Genomic DNA, 20,605 nt, shown 5'->3' with positions numbered 1-20,605 from the left:
CCTGGCACAAGGAGATAACCAGGCAAATGGAGAAATCTCATCAGAGCTGGCTTTCAAGATCCTCATTTTACCCGGAACACTGTTTTTATAGGCTACAGAGGTGAGTTTCTCCTTGACCCTACTGATGTTAGCGGAGTATAACCTGCATTGTTGGACAGCTAGTAAAATGTCTTTCAGCAGGGATCGTGGTAGCTTGGAGAAACACTAGTTTGAACTATTAACAGAGACTGTAATGATAGACTGGAAATTGGCAGCAGGGAAGGTCAAGTGTCGGTGTGAAATCACCAAAATAGGAGAGAAATGGATAATAAATAGAATAATTTCTAGTCCAGGCCCTTGGCTAGGACATTAGCATAAGGGAAACGGGATGGATTGCTTTAGAAAATGAGCAGTTGTTATATGCAAACACACACACACAGTAGGAGACTACTTTTTCTTCTTGTTATTATTGTATAGCCATTCCACCCATTAACTGGTGGTGAAAAGAAGAAGAAGAACAAAAAAAGAAGCCATAGTTTGTATAATTGCACAGAAAATGCAACCAAGCTCTTTTCTAATATGTTTTTTTTTAAACAGCAGCTCTCACATTCCCCCTTCAAACCTACACTAAGGGTGAAATGGGAATCCTGTTCAATATTTGGACCTTGGACATGTATCTCCAAGGTCCAAATATACAAGGAGAAGAGAATGCATTCCACGACATGTAGGCTCTGATCACATTATCTCTGCCTGCAAAAATGGAGGCTACAGATTATGTGTACAGCACTCTTTGTTTGAGATGTACCTGCACAGACCCCATAAAAGATAAATCTTGCATGCATTGAGTTTAGGGACGGTGGCAGTAGGCATGATTTCAACACCCACCTCCACACAGTCATCCGGGCACAGATTGAATGTCAGTGTCGTACTCTGCTGAAAAAAAGCACAGCTCACAAGCTGAAACTTGCGATGCAAGTCTCCTGGTCCACCTGCAAATCTCTAACTATCATCCTCATATGGGGCCAGGGAGGAAGAGAGGGAGTTGGGTTGCCCAAGGTGCATACAAAGGGAGTACAAAGAGGCAGAGGAGAGGGCAGAGCAGAAGGATCTAGGAGGAGATGGAGATGAGGTGGTGGACCTGGAGATGGGAATTTATTTATTTATTTATTTATTTATTACATTTTTATACCGCCCAATAGCCGAAGCTCTCTGCGCGGTTCACAAAAATTGAAGCATATTGAACTGTTAAAAGGGGAGATGTTTAAACACATGACTTTGAAACAAAAGCATAAGTAACATGGAAGTAGCAGGAGATGGCACTTCAGCTGATAAATACGTTGAAACAACCAGGATGAGAAACAAGCAAGAAAGATGCTCTTTCTTTCTAACCCTGCCCTCATTCTTGACAAACCACATTAAAACAAAATGATTCCATAAATTCAACAACATCCAGACCCACAGAGCATCTGAACACTTCACATCAAATTGATCCCATGCTGAATCCTCTTAAGACGCCACTGTCAAGGTTGCTAGCCCACCCTGATGTAACTTGTCTCCATAAAGACGAGGAGCAGTGGCTAGTAGTGAGAGGGATCAGAGCTTGTTTCACCATGATGCCTCATAGGTAGCAAGTACATTTGCAGTCTCCACCTGTCAGCCTTTCTACCTCTCATGCCATTTGTTAAACCCATTCCTTCTGTGTTTTGCTGATTGTCAGGTGTTTTTTGTTTTTATCTACTTGTGCTAATTTGCATGAGTGCTAATACAAACTTGGGCTCATCTACATCAAGAAGGATATTGCACTATGAAAGCAGTATGAAAGTGGTATATAAAAGGCAGGAGCCACATTACCACTTTATAGCGGTATTGAAATGCACTGACAACTGTTGGGGCCCATAACACATACCACTTTCATAGTGCTATATCCTGCTTTACATTTCCCCCCTTAAACTCACTTCCTGGTATGCAATGGATTGCTGTTGCCTGGTAGCAAAAACAACAACTGTGAAAGCTTAGCACTACGAGGATAATCTGAGGGAAGCAGGTACGTGCGATGATGCTTTATGTCACTGTAGATAGCCTGTAGCCAGTTAACATTATTTGAACAGTTGAGCTGCAGTGAATGCACAGCATTTGTGTCTTATACAGCCATATAATTCCTTATTTAGGGTTAAACTGAGGAGAAACAGGTAGTGTACAGCTCTGATTGGCCAGTGTTTGCATGTCACCAACCAACATCACTCCACCCCCTGAACAGTTTGGCAGAACACTTAAAATGGATTTTCTTTAACATCTTTAACATCTGGAGGGGATTGCGCACACAAAGCTTTCAAATTTCATTCACACACTCTAACACAAAAACAAGCTTAACCAGAAAACAAGCAAACATTTACAGTGCTACATCCTGCTCCCCCCTTTTTAGAAGGAAACTTAATTTCCATACGATTCGGTCCACAGAGAAATAATCAGCATTTTTAATGTTTCCTTCCTGCTCTTCATTTTAATGTGCAGCTGATATGGCTATAATGCCAAATAACATCTGGTAATGCCAACATTTTATGCCCTTCATTTGATCCATCTGTGTCAATAAGGCGAATTGTGCTTCTAACAGGTAGTACCCATACAGTTCAATCGTCCATTTTATTGCTAAACTCTTTCTCCCTCCGTCTCTCTCTGTTCAGAAATGAGCACACTGAAGGGAAGGAGGGCTGCTAATGTCAGGACATTGGCATTCAAGCTTTATTCGTACTGTTATACAGAAAATGTTGCACAAAAGGCAGGTGTTGCTTTTGCAGGAAAACAACAGCTAAACAATGCGCAAATACCTCTTTTTAGGATTTTGCATTTGGAAAATGTCACCTTCCAGTGCCATCATACACGTGTCTACTCAAAAGTAAGTTCCACTAAGTTCAATGGAGCTTACTCCCAGCCAGGTAAGCAAGTGTAGGCTTATAACCTTCATGGATTTAATATAAAAACAACTCACAGCAGATCCCAATCTCAAGTGTGTGTGTGTGGGGGGCATAGCTAGACCAGCCAATATCCCGGGGATCACCCCAGGTTCATCCCTGTGCATTCACATGGTGCACAGGGGATCCTGGGAGCAGGGAGGGATATCGGCATACCCTTTTTTTCGTGTTTTTTCTGCGGTCTCGGGATCATCCACAACATGTGGGCAGGCATCGCGGGTTATCTTGGCTCCTCGTGAGTAACCACGAGGAGCTGGGAACCGGGCACAGGGCGCAGAGCTCCTTAGGAGCTCTGTACCCATCAGGAGTGGGGATTTTTTTAAAAAAATTTTTTTTTTACTGTTTTTCACTCGAGTGTTCATGAGCTCCATCTCCTTTTTTTAAAAAAAATGGTGGAAGCGACGTCCTCTTCCTCCTAGGACATTGCTCGCCACATGTAGACAAGGGGGTGATCTCGCGATAACCATATCGCGAGATCCTCCCTCCTCTATTGCGCTAGATCCTTTAGGTCTAGCCATGGCCTGTGTGTGAGTGAGAGAGAATGGGTGTGAAGAACTGCATGTGTCCTGACTCCACCCACTACCACCCCCAGCCACTGGTAAAGCTGAAGAGTTCTGAGGGTACCAATGTAAGCCCCCATGCCGAAAAGTTTGTCTAGAGAATGAATTTTATAAAGTGATTAATAAATAAATAAGTTGACAGTGCCTACTGAGTAGAAAGCTGGCACAAAAATTACTTTGGACATTAAATCCATGGAGGCTACAAACCCATACTATAGACCCATTCACCTCTCTCTCTCTCTTTCTCTCTCTCTCGCTCATGCACACACACACGCAGGATTGGGAGCTGCTGTGAGTTCTGATTTTATATTATATCCGTCTTTATACTTAGGGATGACATTAATACATGTCACGCACTCAGACATGTATGTTACACACAGAGAGAGGCATGACAGCTCCTGAGAAAGCCCTCAGAGGGATAGGGCTGGATTGCTGTTGGATTTATTCAGCTCTTGCTGTTCATAAGCCTTGTCAGTCCAATGCAAATCTGTCAGCAGCTCGTAAAAAAAGCCTCCAAACATTTAAGTGTGGCCAGGAAATGGTTGCAAACATGCCTCGTTTTTGTACCCAAAAGTCACAAAAATAGGAGGTGTGATTCACTGTTGATTAATGCACACAGTGATCATGTGGAGAATAACACATTAAGCCTAGTTTCGCTTTCTCGCCCTAGCATGTCATTTCCTACTGTGTTGAGATTGCATTTTTATTTAAGCACTTAAACTTCTAAAATCAAGAATATTTGCTTCCTGTGGCTATTCTTCTCCTCTCTTCCTTTACCCTGAGACAATGTAGCAATGGTGAGACAGACAGTGACTCTCCCTCTCTATCCGACTCTTATTATTAATGTAAGTCAAAGGATAAAATGAAACAAAAGAGAAAGAGCAAATAGGTTTGCCTCCTGTTTATCCATATACTTGTAACAGCTACAGATAAATGAAAATTCTTACGTGAAGCTTTTTATAGCACTGGACATCGTGATAGGGAAAGAAGAATTTCTTTCTTTCCTTCCATTGCACTGTCAGTGTACAGAATAACATAAGCAAAAGACAAGCACTATCCACTTGGGACTTACACTGCTGACTTTCTGTCTTTTATTCACCTTTTAGTGTCCTCACAGCCCTGCCAGAGAGTGTGTAAAAGGGAAAAGTGAGCCGGGGGTGGAGAGAAGCCATGGTCAGGATTTTTATTTTATTGTACAATTTTCTACACTACCTTTCCAATTCTGTTGCCCAAGGGAGCTAACTAACAATAAAAACTGAATACAAGGGATGAGAAATAAGAGGTATGTCATAAAGAGAGAGAGAGAGAGAGAGAGAGAGATTCGTCAACTTAAGAGTCTTCTGGAATTTAAGAAAGCCATAAAGATCGATCTCTTCCTTCAGGCCTAACCAGTTGAATTTTAAGATGCCTTTTAATAATGTGCTGCTTTTTAATAATGTATTTGTTTTATATGTTTTAATTATATTTATTTTATGGTGTTTTGCATTTGTGTTGTACCCCGCCTTGATCCAGAGGGAGAGGCAGGTAAGAAAAAATGTATTATTAATAATTATTATTAATTATTATTATTATTATAAAATTAAACAGTGGGCCTTCAGTAGTCAAGCCATCCACACTGGATTAATAGCCTTGTTTTGTGTTATTTCAAGAGAAATAAAGAATGAGCCAGCCTTTCTTATGGGTTAGAATCTGACCTGCTCTGGAAGGGAAAGATGATCTCAGGGCAATTACCACTTCGATGAGTTCTGACACTTTGAGGGGCTGTAAACTGAATACAACAATGTAATACATTTTTGAAGTTGGACTGGTGAAGCCTATGTGTGAAAGAGAAACACAAGCTTTCCTGACATGCGATAGAAGCAGCAGCAGTGTCTATAATAGGTTTAATTAACGTACGTGCGTGCAGTACAAGAAGACTCACCATCACTACTTCTGAATATGATGAACAGGAAAGATGCTCATTATTATTATTATTATTATTATTATTATTATTATTATTATTATTATTTTATTTATTTATTTATTTATTTATTTATTTATATAGCACCATCAATGTACATGGTGCTGTACAGATTACACAGTAAATAGCAAGACCCTGCCGCATAGGCTTACAATCTAATAAAGTTGTAGTAAACAATAAGGAGGGAAAGAGAATGCAAACAGGCACAGGGTAGGGTAAACAGGCACCGGGTAGGGTGAAGCTAACAGTATAGAGTCAGAACAAACTCAATATTTAAAAGCTATAGCTCACTCAAAATGCCTCTGTGAACAAACGTTTGCTCTAATTACAGAGTTAACTGAGCAAAATGCTATGTGCAAATTGGCTCAGTGTTGGAGCTGTGCATTTGTAATTTTCCTCAGTGCAAATTGATTTCAATGTGCCTTCTATTATTGCCCAGTGCTGTTGATACCTCTGAAGAGAGCCTTATGGAAAGAGAGAGAAAAAGGTACAGAAAGTGGCTGGGTGTTGCTCTTATTGTCTGTGGGCCATACATGGCATTTAATATTATACTAAGCATCTCTAATTGTAGTCGGCAGGTAATTTGAGTAGAAATTGCCCCAGAGTGGCTTAAATAATTACAGCAAAGCAACAGAAAGCTAATTGAAATGAACAGGGAAAGCACTTATAAGACGGCTTTCTGGTTTGTCTGACTGCAGCTTAACAGTTTCCAAATTAATTTTTATTGTATATTTCAGTTTCCTTTCCATCCATGCAGTGATCTGAGAGTTTTCCTTCCTGAAACTGGTCCCTTCCAGGAGAGTACTAAATGTCAACAAATAATTATGCACCTTAACTGTTGGTGAGAAAATATGTCGGTGATAAAACCGACAGTTTGAAATCTCACTTCAAACATGAACAAGCTCCTATTCTCTCATCTTCACTCGCATCCCCCCACTGTGGTGTAGCAAATATAACAATACTGGCCTATTTTACATGACTGTTGTAAGGATTACTAAGATATAATACATATAAAGCACTCTGAACGCTTACTTATTGGTGAACAATTCTACAGGGGGGATTCTACATGCCATACTGAGGGTGCTTCCATGCGCCCCCAGTGCACCCCCAAAGCGATCATGTAACTTGCCTGGAGAAGCGATGAGGAAGAGGCGTCCTTGCTGCCGCCGCCGCCACCCACCTATTTCCTCACCGGCCGGGACGGAGAGCTCGGCGGAAGGAGGCGGGGTGGAGAGCTTCTTCCGCTGGAGGTAGGTGGGTGGCGGTGGCGGCGGCGGCAAGGACACCTCTTCCTTGTCACTTCTCCAGGCAAGTTACATGATCCCTTTGGGGGCGCACTGGGGGCGCATGGAAGCACCCTCAGTATGGTGTGTAGAATCCCCCCTGGTGGGGATGTGAAGCTCTAAAGACATTACAGCCTTAATCCTAGGAACAAATCACATTGAACAAAGTGAGACTTACTTCTGAGAAAATGTTCTAGATGAGTATTTTGTGCTATCATCACTCTGCCATGGCTACTATTAAAACAAATCTACATCTGTTCCATGTCAATATATAAGGAATTGGTAACAACAATTGATAGAAATGGAGAATTCTATTTTGAAGATTTAACTTAGGAACACAAGGAACTGCCTTGCAGGACAGGCTCTCCAATGAAGCATGGTGAGGTGCCCACATCAGGCAGTGGGGTGGGAGTAGTGGCAAATTATGCTGCTCCCCACCCCCAGGACCACGAGGACCTGCCACCGCAGCCCCACCATCTCCAGCAGCTGCTCTGGAGATCCCTGCCAGCCACTCTCCTGCTGTAGTGGCCATGTGCAAGACACAGAATAATGGGCTGAAGTTACAGGAAGTCAGATTCCAGCTGGACATCAGGAAAAACTTCCTGACTGTTAGAGCAGTATGACAATGGAACTAATTACCTAGGGAGGCTGTGGTCTCTCCCACACCAGAGGCATTCAAGAGGCAGCTGGACAACCATCTGTCAGGTATGCTTTATGGTGGATTCCTGCATTGAGCAGGGGGTTGGACTCAATGGCCTTATAGGCCCCTTCCAACTCTACTATTCTATGATTCTATGGTAAGTGGAAGGGGGAGCAGTTTGACTGTATTGATTATTTATTTTATTATATTTCTAATTCACCCAATAACTAATGTTCTCTGAGAAGATACTAGACTTGTGATATGAAAACAACAATATGCAGCAGCCATGTTGATCCATCATTAAAAATCCAAACAATAACAGTAGCATAAATATCTTTATGGACCAATGGAAAATTAGAAGCTAGCTTTCAAGTTTCATATATTTTCTTCTTCTTCTACACCCCCTTTTTTGTTTAAGCTCTAGCCTGAAGAAGAGTTTGACTTTCAATTTGTGCTAATAAAAGTATTATGCTACTACCTGAATATGGTTCTGTAATCATATTCCCAAGAACAAAATTAACATTCCTTCATAACTTCATCTCGTCACCCATTTTTTTTAACATCCTCATCCTTTCCAGGAAGCATTTAGTCTAATCACTGTGCCTGCAGAACACATTGCATTTTATTTATTTATTTACAACATTTATATACTACTACACAGTACATTTATATATACTACTACCACCATGCATCTGAACAATTCCAGAGCAGTGAACAATAAAAGATAAAAGGAATAAAATGCAATATTAAAAGAATTTTTTTTTAACAGAATACCAATAGAAACTATAGCTGGTCAATTGGGGAAGGCTTGTTGAAATAAAAATGTCTTCAGCAGGCAATGGAAGAAAAATAATGTTAGTGCTTGCCCTATATCGAGAGGCAGGGAGTTACACTGAAAGGGAGTTACCATACAAGGCTTCACTCACGGTGAATTCCAACTAGGAGCTCCATCACACATGGGAAAACACGCTTCTTACCATTGCTTCTCCGCCCATTTTTGTTGCTTAGTTACTTCCTGTTTCAAAAGAAGAAGTAAACAACAAGCACGAGGCTCATTCAGCTGGCTGTTCTAATCGTACTGCTTCTCCTGCACACAGCAGAAGAGAGCAGCAACTTCCGGGTTTAAAATTATATTGGACTTTGTGGAGAGTTTTTTTGTCTTGCAAGGATGGCCAGAAGGGGCGGAAGGCGTGCGGGAGACAGACAACATCATGGGAGGGACCTGCGAAAAATCTGTGAGTGCCCAGTAATGAGCATGCAATAAAACGCTTGTTGGAAGGAGCTCTAGGTCCATGTGGAAGCACCAGCAGCACCTCATCTGAAGATCTCAGTGACCAGGCAGGTTGATTTAATATCACTACTAAACTCTTATTTTCTTTGTAAGCAAAGTAACTACATTGGTAGCCCAATTCATGCATTCTCCCTCGGATGATTAAGAATCACATAAGGGAGAAGAGCCTCACAGCTGTGCCCTATTCTTTCAGCCATGTCTCTGCCAGCCTCAATCTCCTACTGCCCGCATGTTAGGAGCCATGTCTGTAGAAAGCAGCCTGCTCTATATGTGTGGGCTCCTTCTTGTTTGCTTTGGATTCATAAGAGGAGGGTATATGTGTAAAGCAAGCTCTCAGATGTCACCAAGGTTGGGCAAAGTTAGGTGTTTTATCATGTAATTGCCCTGTCCCATTTACAGGTTTTTATTTCTGTCCAGACAATGTCATCTTCTGTTTAAACAGCCCTCCCCTTCTTCATCTTTCTTTTCCCTCCACAAAAAAGACATGAAGCCTTCTGTCTAATAGCACTGGGACTCTTCCATCTGCATACACAACTAAGCTAATAGATGGGACAGAATGTCATTACCCTTTGGGCTGTATAACACACACTCAGAACTTCTCTGCTCAGAACATGCGGCAACATAATTTAAACATGTGTATTTGAGTTTCAATCATATACACATTTACCTGAGAGTAAGTCAACAACAACAATAAAGGTCAACAATGAAGCCACCACCAGCAATAACAGCAGTCATATCAAGAGAAGGCCAAGATAAAATATGTGTTTTCAAGGCCTTCTTAGAAGTCTGCAATGACGGAACATCGCGGACTTCCAAAGACCCTCTCACCTCTGGACACCCACCTCACTGTTTTCACAGATGGGCAAATGAGAAGGCCCCCTATTCTGATCTTAATGTGCAGGTAGGGGATATGGGGGAGGCGGTCCTTCAAGTAACTTGGTCCTAGGGTGACCATATGAAAAGGAGGACAGGGCTCCTGTATCTTTAACAGTTGCATAGAAAAGGGAATTTCAGCAGGTGTCATTTGTATATATGGAGAACCTGGGGCGGATCCGCACGTCGGCCCCAGAGCGCATTTATGCAACTCTAGAGCACCCCAGAAACGATAGTCTGTACTTGCCTGTAAAAAGAAACTAGGAAGAGACGGAGACGCCGACGACGCCCAGCTCTCCCCCGCCGGCTCCTCGACCGGGATGGAGAGCTCGGCGGAAGAAGATTGGGTGGACAGCGGAAGAAGCTCTCTACCCCCGCCTTCTTCAAAAAGAACTCTCCGAGCCGGCCGGGGAGAGCTGGGTGGCGTCGGCGGCGTCTCCGTCTCTTCCTAGTTTCTTTTTACAGGCAAGTACAGACTATCGTTTCTGTGGTGCTTTAGAGTCGCATAAATGCGCTCTGGGGCCGACGTGCAGATCCGCCCCTGGTGAAATTCCCTCTTCATCGCCACAGTTAAAGCTGCAGGAGCTATACTAGAGAGACCAGATTTAAAAGAGGGCAGGGCACCTACAGCTTTAAGTGTTGTGATGGAGAGGGAATTCCACCAGGTTCTCCATATATACAAACAACACCTGCAGAAATTCCCTTTTCAATACAACTGTTAAAGATACAGGAGCCCTGTCCTCCTTTTCATATGGTCACCCTACTTGGTCCCAAACCATTTAAAGCTTTAAAGATCAAAACCAGCAGAATCGGGTTAAGAAATGGACTGGTAACCAGTGCAGCTGGCACAGTATAGGCATTATGTGATCAAATCACCTCACCCTCCAGTAATACTTGGGCAGATGCATTCTTCACCAGCTGAAGTTTCTGAACCGTCTTCAAATGCAACCCCACGTACAGAGGATTACAGTAGTCCAGCCTGAATGTCACTAGTATGTGGATAACGGAGGCAATGTCCATCCTCTCCAGATAGGGCCACAGCATAGGATTGCATATTTTGAAATAAAATACATTCAATATATATGAAAATAAATGCAATTATGTGGGTGGGTGGATGTATGTAAAAATACAGATCATGCAGAAACTGGACAAAAGGAAGAACAGATGCAAAAATGACACAGATCAAATTAGGCTGATCTGTCCAACCTTAATTCCCAAGGAATTCAACACCCTAGAGAGTGTAACCCCAAGCAGCCAGAGACCAATTTAGATTTAAAGCAACACGACTGAATTCAAGAACCTACGCAGCTAAACATAGCCATATTTACAATTTGCTGAGGAGCAGAGTACATAGTTTCATTAATTACCAAGGACATCGGGAGTCCATTTCCAGAAATACCCATCAGAAGCCTGAGAAAGCTAGGGTGACCATATGAAAGGGAGGACAGGGCTCCTGTATCTTTAACAGTTGAATAGAAAAGGGATTTTCAGCAGGTGTTATTTGTATGCATGCAGCACCTGGTAAAATTCCCTCTTCATCACAACAGTTACAGCTGTAGGAGCCCTGCCCTCTTTTGTATCTCGTTGCTCTAGTATAGCCCAAGGCAGGTTGCTGGCTCAAGTGCCCACCTGCCCACCACTGCCTCCACCTATCCTCCCACCCAACTGTTTGTCTTTTGGGGCACTCAGCCTGAAACTCTCAAGTCTTGCAAGACTTATGGGACAAGGCATGAGAGTCTTGCAAGACTTCAGCTGACCTCATCCCAGAGGTCTTGTGAGACTTGAGAGTTTTGGGAGAGGCAGGGAAGTGAGAGAGTGGCTGGCTGCTTCTTGGTCCCGCTGGTGACCTTCATAGCCAGCCAGCTGGCCGGCCATGCAGGCGACCCACCAGAACAAGAAGCAGCAGGAAGGTGAGTGCGGCTGGTGGGCTGCCCAAATAGTCCGGGCGGGCAGTGAGTGGCTGATTCTTGGTCCCGCCAACCACGAGCAGGTGGCCAGCAGGACCAAGAACTGGCAGGCTGCTTGCACATCTCCCGCCCACCCAGACTGCACACTTACCGCTTCTTGGTTCCGTCAGCCACGTGCATGCAGCCAGGTTAGTGGGAGCTAGCCGGGAGGCATGCAGGAGTGGCTTCTGCTTGGTTCCGCTGCCTGCCTGTAGGTGGCCAGCAAGAGCAAGAAGCAGTGAGTGTGCCCACAGGTGCACTCGGCCAGCTTGCCACTTTCCCCAGATTTTGCCCCTGATGCACCTACATCAGGCTGCTTCATGGAAGGTCCAGCCCTGGTCTCATCCACCACTGAAACGTGACTCCCGAGAGCTTCCCCAGACTTGATTTTTTCCCCTGAGGCTGAGAGATGTTCAACATAGATTATCTCTGCCGCAGATTATCTCCACAGCGGTGCAGAACCTCAGATTTGGGGAGCAAACCCAGACTCCTACAGGTCCCGATCCGGCTCCGAAGGCCATGCCCTCTTCCCCCAACCATGGTTTTGTGGTTTCCAGGATTTGTGCAGGTTTCCTCATTCTAAAAGGTTGCAATGCATGTCCTAAGGCATCTTTACTGACGAGAAGAGCTTTAAGTTAAAAGATGCTGGTATATTTCTCCCTGCCCTTTTGCCATTCATATGCACATTCTCCTTCTTTTTTTTGCATTATTTTTCAACCTTTTGTCCCACCCTTTTTGCCTTTGGCGCCACTCACCATGCAAAGGCGGCCCCAAGAGTTTCTTCAAAATGGAATTCGGCCCTCTGGTGGAAAGAGGTTCTGCACCCTTAGTATAAAAAGTAAACCAATATAATTTTCTCCATATTACAGGTGGTGGATTGGGGACTGAGAATTAGTGGTCCACCTAAGCCTGTCAAGTGAGTTCCTGTCTGAGGTGAAATTTGAACTAAGAACTTCACAGCTTTCTGAACATGCTCTTTGCTATTAGCTGTCTCAGCTTAATGCTCTAGCCACATGGTTCCCTCTTTGGGAGCAAGATGACCAACCCCACCCCCAACCTACAATAGTTCCTAAAACAAAGGAAATGATTCCATGGTCACTTTCATTAATATAGCCCTATTGAAATCAATCAGAGTGTGACTGTGTTAAATAGTAACTAATTTGGCACTTTGGTTGCAGTCTGCCTTGGATTGCTTTCCTTATCTGTTGTTTGGTTTCCTTTTTATCTGTAATTTCCCTCACATTTCAGTCTTGAATTTATTTGGAGGGAGAAATAATTGGCCCCTCTTCAAATCGTGATTGAGCTGAAATACCACTTGGAACATCCGTAAAGTACTGGTACAGGTTGATAAGTGGATTACTCCAAACTGAAGCAGCTGCAGCGACGAATCACTTTGAAATCTTATAAACCATTTTAAAAGGTGAAAGTGTGCCATGAGCTTGAATGCCGCGTAATTCAGAAGGAATTAGGAAGCCACGGGCACCTCAGAGCTCCATGTTAAATAAAACTCTTTTATTAGTTAGTCAATCATTTTGGATTCATAGACTCCAGTAGTTTCTCATTTTAAGGTGTTCAGGGTCTGAGAATTCCTATTATTCCCAGCCAGTATGGACTTTTTTTCTGTCTGAACATGCACCCTTATTATTTCTATTTCCATCTGCACTTCAGCAGGGCCGGCCAGAGGAATCTGGCAGTCTGGGGCAATGGAATTTTCAAAGCGGGGGGCGGGGTGGTTTGTCACACACCATATCAGATACAGGTCTTGTACCTAGTGGTTAGATTTATATTAGGAAATGCTTTGAGAATATCAGATGTTACAGGCAAGCTTATCTCTGTAAGCAGTTCCCATGGGAGTAGTTGGTTCACTCCTTTGCTTCGCCCTTGAAGTAGCTGGCTCTCTGGGAATTTCAGAGTGTTTTGGAAAAGGTGGGGGTCACTCTTCAAAGTGGGTTGTAACATCCTGTCCTCTTGGCACGTGGGCATAGTTTACAGGGCCGGATCTACACTACTGCTTTAAAGCGCTTTATAACAGTTATAAAGCGCTTTAACTGCTTTAAAGCGCTATAAAACTGTTATAAAGCGCTTTAAAGCAATAGTGTAGATCTGGCCCAGGTCAGAGGACGTGTCTGTCGAGTGACTTTGAATAGGCCTTAAAGGCTGCTGCAAAGCTGAAAAAGCTTTGCTAGGTTTCATCTCTCGACGCAACGCCTGACCTCCCTCCTGCTTTGGATTCCATCTCCGCTTGGGACTCTGAAAGCACTCTGCACATGGACGCTTTGCTGTTTGGACTTTGGATATCTAAGAACCGTGCCATGAAAAGTAGTGAGGCTTTTTATATACTAGGACTTGCATATGCTGTGGATTCTGTGTTCGTGCCCAGACTCAGGTGGCAGGGAGTTCCCAGTCCTTAGCAGAAGGATGGGACTCCTGGGCCTGAGGTTTAACCTTTCCTGAAGTCATGGTAACAGGGTCTGCTCAGTGGTGGTAGACTGAGACTGACAAGTTTGTGACGGAGCTCTCTGCCTGGCTCTGGTGGCTCAGAGCAACCTTTCCTGGGACGTTGTTTGTAGGAGATTGGCCAGGTCACTTTGAGGAGCCAGCATATGCGGCATCTGGAGAAGCTCAAAGCTGTTATTGGCGTACCCTATTCACATACACCCCTCTCCGAGTGTTTGCCTTAAGGATCGTTTCAGAAAAAAGAGCCTAAAGCTTCCTAACCATTGTTCAGCTTTAAGTGTGCGTTTTTGGACTCTGTAACCATGAAGCTTGTCTACCGTGTGATTTTCTCAATAAAAGAAGTCTCACTGATGTGGGTGTCACGTGTCAGCTTGCCAGGACATGTGAATGCCAGAGGGAACAGGCAGGAACACGACACACAATACTATTGCAATCATTTTGAAAAACAGAACAAAACACTTGCCACCCCCTCTTCCTGCTGTTCAGGAGCCCTTGGCAAACTGCTCCCTTTGCCCCCTCCCCCTGCGCAGGCCTGGACTTCAGGATATCATTCCCTCTATTTTCAATATTCTGGTTTGAGTGCCATTGCCTATGCAGACGTAATGGCATCATCCGCTCACAAGGGGGAAAGTATCATCAGGGTTGGGGGAACTCCAAGGTTGGCAAAAGTACAAAGAATATGTAAGGGGGGAACCTAAGTGCCCCCAAAACAGCCAAATGAAAATTGAACAGGAACTGTGATCATGGGAAGCTGACTGTTAGTGGAAACAGCAGTAAACCAAGGTAGGGGAGAGATAACAGAATGTAGTGGCTGCAATCCTGGATAACAGCACTACATGCCACAACATTTTGTTGCAGAGCCCATTTGTTTGTATATGACAGCAAACATTCCATCGCATTTTGCTACATCTCATGAAGCTATGGCATTTCTCTTTGTTCTGCAGGTGAACACTTGGCCATCTTTGCATGCGGATCTTTTGTACTTTGCTTTTACATGCATTATTATATAACTATACAGGAAGATAAGCAAGACATGACGTCTGATTTTAATAAGTTAAAGTCAACCAACTGCTGCTTAAAAACAGCAGTGTGTTTCTTTTTTATATGTGTGATGCCCATAATGTGCATAGATCTCTCTACAAGTCTTTCTGCGGAAGGCACGTCTAGTGCTATTATTATCCTGGTAAAATGTCTTGAATTCAACCAGTGGTGTTTGAGTATCATATTTTAATTTTAATCTTTTTATATATGGAGCAGACAATGGTCTAACTATTGGTTGGAAAGAAAACTTACAGCCAGTGCACATCCACCCACCCAGTTGGCTGTGAAAAGCTGACTTAAAATGTATCTGTTGAGTATCACTACAGCTTCTTACAGTTTAGTGACATGTTTGAAGTGTGATTATCTTAAAGAACAGGGTTTTCCCCCCATTTGGAAAACACTCCCTTGTGTAGTTTGGGAGGCAGAACATGTGCCTCCTGAAGACTGACTTGTTCACCCAGGCTTACCTTTGGCTGTAATTGCACTAATCGTGCCGCTCCATTTTACTCCTCCTTTCTTGTAGTTGGAAGTGTTTTCATGCTGTGTTTTAATATTGGCTGTGTTCAGAAGACACCTTAAACCATGGATTTAACCATAGTCAATAAACCAAAAAGCCTTATTCACCGTAGTTAAAGCAGTGGTTTAAGGTGTCTTCTGAACACTGCCATTGTGTTTTTTTATGCTGTGAATCATGGAATGATTCTATTATATTCTTTGGTATATATATGTTACAAATAAAATGTGTGGCTCTCCAGTTATTGTCAGACTGCAATTCCCATCATCCTTTATCACTAGCTATGCTGACTAGGGGCTGATGGGAGTTGTAGTCCAACATCTGGAGGGCCAAACTTTCCCCACCCATTACTGAAGATGGTACTGACTTGACAGTGGGAATGAATCAAAAACAGCAAAAAAGGTGTCTTCAAATAAGGTTGCCATGTTGTGAGTAAGGCACTAGACAACACTGTTTCTATGTCAGTCAACTTTCCCCAACTTGGTGCTTTCCAGATGGATTGGACTGCAACTCCAAATTGGCCATGCTGGGCAGGAATCCATTTGGAGGACCCCAGGTTGGGAACGGTTGTTGCAACGCGATAGTGAAATTAATTTTAATGGAGCAGGAGTGAAGATTTTGCATATTCTGTGTAGCTGTGAGCTGATCATGTGATTCTCATCCAGTACTTCAATTCTAATTTTCAACTACAATCAATCAATATTCTCCCTCTACCTCTGTGGGTTAGAATTGTGATAACATATTCTGAGCTATTTTTGAAGCGCTTTAAAACTATGGGATGGATTCAGACCTAGTAGATAGACCAAATGAAATCAATGGATCTACTCTAAGTATGACTGTGGATCCAACCCTGCCAGAAATTGAGGTGATGATTAATTAGAGGGGGGGGGAATACAGTTAACCTAATTTCCAGACTTGGATTCTAAATATTTCTGATTTTTAAAATGAATAAAAGTGTAATTTATAAGAAGTCCAGCCCAGCTAATCTAAAGATGCATTGAAAAATATTTTTCTAATATAAAAGTTGACAAATAGGCAATTACAATAATTAAAATGTTTTTAGATGGAGCCAGGTTAAGCATAGTAAAGTACTAACAGATAGGTATGTGATCCATTCAAAGCAAAGCTGTACTTTCAGAGTATAATTAAATGTGAGCTACTGTAGCTAAGTGCAAAAGCAATTAATAAAATTGGGCTTACCTTGTTCAAGTCAAAGGTATTGAACACTTGATCGACATAGTGATTTGCCTGTGGATTCATACCATGGAGACCTAGAAGAGACTTGAATTCATGCAGGCTTAGTTGCCCTGATGGGCACTCCTTCATGAATTTGGTATACCAGTGATGGGCCTCTTGTTTAATGATTTCGTCCCCAGATGCTGATTCATTGGCACCCATAATATCACACAGCAGGTACCCGCAATTTCAGGATTTTATTCGTGCACCTTATTCCTCATCTTCAATGGCTTCTATCCACACACAAATGTTGTGCTAACAACTACTTTAAACCTCTTACATGATGGGGGCAAACACAGGCTAAGTAAGAATAGAATCTTAAGCGAGAGATTACCTTCAGCTCCAGTTTTGAACTGGAAAGGTTTTGTAACATGTTTAAAGCCAAAAATCAAAACAAAAAGAGAACCACTCTTGGGAAAAATGAAAAGAAAAGTTCATTATTTCGTGAGGCTCCTTAAACGGTGCACTGCAATTTGAAGACATCTCTGTACCCCATTCCATCCACAGTTATCATCCCGTCAAAGGAGTCTGTCCTTGGATGGCATCAAGACCTATTCCTGGCCAAAATCGGATCTGTAAACAGTTGCAGCTAATAGCTCCTATGTATGTGGTAACTAAGATGAAAAAGATCAAGAGACCAATGAGCATGTGCTTGTAGTGATGAGGGAAGAGGTGGTAATGAAAAGAATGAGCAGGCAAAGCAGGGAAAGAACTGTAGACAGATGATGCCCCTTTATGGTTTATGAGTGCAGTGTGTGGCTTAAAAAGAAAGCAAAAGCAGCAGTGGGAAAACATGGGAGATTATAAATGGAAGCCGAGATAACCTGGACTCCCCATATAATTCCATGAAGGTGGCAGGGCGATTGCACAATAAAAGTCTTGTCTGGAGGCACCCTATATAGGTTTGTTGGGTTTTCATCAGATTTATTTCCTACACGCAGGATGCTTCCAGACAAAAGGCTCCTAGCACTAACAATCAAAAGACATTCTGGAGCTGTTCCATGTCTTCTTCCTTAACAGATTTTCCACAGTAAGAAAAAAAGATGGAAGAAGTGGTGGACACGGAATAATGGGCTCAAGTTACAGGAAGCCAGATTCCGACTGGACATCAGGAAAAACTTCCTGACTGTTAGAGCAATACAACAGTGGAAACAATTACCTAGGGAGATCGTGAGCTCTCCCACCCTAGAGGCATTGAAGATGCAGCTGGACAGCCATCTGTCAGGGATGCCTTTAATGTGAATTCCTGCATTGAACATGGGGTTGGACTCAATGGTCTTATAGGCTCCATCCAACTCTACTATTCTATGATTGTATGAATACACGGGAAAGTTACAAGTGGATGACAATGCCATCTGGCATTGCATGTTAAAAGCCCCACCTGGAAGCACCTGCAGTGAAAGCTCAATGGACAACTGCCCCTGAACTTGTAGATGGAAGCATAGAAGAAGACTTTCCCAGTGGGTTCTTTGGTGAATACTGCTTAAGTATGCGGAGGCAGTATCCAGCAAGAGTCCATTGCTTGGGTTGGCTTTGGCTTAGGAGTTCAACTGTTACTGCAAAGCAGTAACAAGTCAATGATGATGATATCACTTGCCAAACACTGATCTGCCCTTTTCTAATCAGCCAGTAATTTGTGAATACAGGCTGGGGGACCCATGGTTTGACAGCAGTACACGTGGAAAAGTTCTAGGGGTCTGAGTAGACCACAGGCTAAGCATGAGCCAGCTATCTGAAGGCAAAGGGATGCCAGAGAAATCCACAATGGATTCAGATCAGTTTGGATTTCTATAAATCCAATTTGTGGATTCTGCTGTGGAACATTTTCCCCGCTGCCTTACTGGGACTTCATCTCTCCAGGTTCATGATAGGGACAATACATGCACACACCCCTACCCCTTGTTTTCTCCAGTTCCTTTGTGGACATGTTCCGTATGTTTCAATGATATGGCCAGTAGATGCTGCTGCAGGATTTCTAAAATATCACAGGATTCTAGAATTACAGTCTTTCATGGCAGTTTTTGGCATACTGTTTTTAATTACTGCATTTTCACTGATTTATAAAATGTGGAATAAACCTAAAATCTGTCGAGAGAGGCATTGGAGATTGACAATGTCATGAAAAGGATCTGCGAACTTCCATGAATGAACCATTGTAAGTACACGATAAATGCCTCATGGAAAAAGCCTCTTGAGTCATGCGGATTCTGTGGACTCGCGGACCATTTTTTCACTTTTGAGGGGATTTGTGCTGATTCTCATTAGCACTAATGCAGATTAGCGCATTACTGCTAATGCGCATTACCACAAGTAGAAATAAAATACGTTTTAAAAAATAAATTCCAATTCCATCAATGAGCAGATGATGGAACAAAAAATGTTTGACAAGCTGCAAATCATAGAAGGAAATGTTTTAACAAAATCTGTACTTTTCTATCTTGGATTTGATGATCTTTCTGGTTGCTTCCAGGCCTAAGATTCTATGAGTGAGAAGCTGACTTGATTTCTCACTATTTTATTTGACAAGGAAGCCAATCTCTGCCACTGAGCTCAAAAACAGCATGCAGGCATTCCGAGGAGCACTGGCAGCTTTTAGATAGGGATGTTGGAGGAATCTGCTGGGGTGGTGGAGCTCTGCGGGCTTTCACTGGCTCGGCCCCATGGACTCCGACCCAACATCTGCGTGTTGGCCCCACTCAGCCTTCAGGAAGTCAGACCAGCTGGCAGATCTTCCACCTTTGCACAGCAGCGGCAGGGTGGCCCATGGCAATTCCCTCCCATGCTGTTGGCACTGCACTGAGAGAGGAGCACTGTGGCACTCCCCTCCCTCACTGACACTGCCATTGCCACCACTGCTGTGCTACCATCCCTCTCTCCCTGCTGGTGTTGGCCTCGGCTGAGAAAGAGGGGTTTTTGTGCTGCAGCAGAGGGGCACCAGGCAAGAGCACCATGTACATTGATGGTGCTATATAAATAAATAAAATAATAATAATAATAATAATAATAATAATAATAATAATAATAAGAAGAAGAAGAAGAAGAAGAAGAAGAAGAAGAAGAAGAAGAAGAGGAGCACCATGGAGCTCCCCTCCTGTGCTGTGGTCATGGCCCAACCACCCTATGCAACCATCTCTCTCTCCCTGCTAGTGTTCATCCCAGCAGAGAGAGAGAAACTATCACATGGTGGCAGCAGTAGCGCAGTGGTGGCAGCAGCATGGGAGAGGAGCAGTATGGTGCTCCCTTCCCATGCTGCTGCTGCCACTGCTGTTCCCAGAAGAGAGAAAGAGGGATAGTTGTGTGGCAGCAGCGGGAGCTCCCCACTGTAAAAGCAACCACAAATCACATTTACAGGGGAGGGGGCAGAAAAGAAAGGAAAAAATACTTCCCAACTTTTGAGATCAAAGGGTAGCCAAGCCAAGGCTGTTGCAGGCTGTGGTCGATAATCCAGGCAAGCATGTAGCTCATGTGTGCTACAGGAAGGAGCGTGACCCATTGGGGTGTGCATCAGGTAGGAGTATGCCCCATTGGGGGTGGTGAGTCCAGGCTGGAGTGATCCAGTCAGGAGTATGGCCTATGGGGGAAGGGAGTTTAGGCCTGGGTGAGGCCTGTGGTGGGTGGTCCAGGCAGGAGTGTGGCCTGTAGAGGTTCTGGGTGTGTGTGGAACTTGTCTACAGAACCCCCCTGAAGTTGCTTGCCCCTGCTCTTGAGGGAAAATACCCACTACATACAGCACAATGAACGAAACATACTCTTTGACCCTAATTGTCAGAGAAGAAAATGGTTCACTCAGAAAGAAGGCAAAAGTGGAATTAGAGACCACCATGGTATTCGATCAACACTTGTGGTAGCTCAAGCT

The 20,605-nt window shown here is 43.4% G+C and overlaps 1 protein-coding gene across 1 annotated transcript in view; it reads right to left on the bottom strand.

Moving 5' to 3' along the window:
• GUCA1C (guanylate cyclase activator 1C) overlaps nucleotides 1-16,911 on the bottom strand; it is a 32,296-nt gene extending 15,385 nt beyond the window's left edge. The window contains exon 1 of the mRNA XM_063127621.1: nucleotides 16,714-16,911. Coding sequence (XP_062983691.1) covers nucleotides 16,714-16,911 — 198 coding nt within the window. The remainder of the gene's footprint in view (nucleotides 1-16,713) is intronic.
• Between the last annotated feature and the right edge of the window lie 3,694 nt (nucleotides 16,912-20,605).

Source organism: Elgaria multicarinata, chromosome 5 (assembly GCF_023053635.1).
Source record: "Elgaria multicarinata webbii isolate HBS135686 ecotype San Diego chromosome 5, rElgMul1.1.pri, whole genome shotgun sequence".
Lineage (NCBI taxonomy): Eukaryota > Metazoa > Chordata > Lepidosauria > Squamata > Anguidae > Elgaria > Elgaria multicarinata.
Note: the sequence above shows the minus strand (reverse complement) of the source record. Positions and strands in the feature narration are given on the sequence as shown.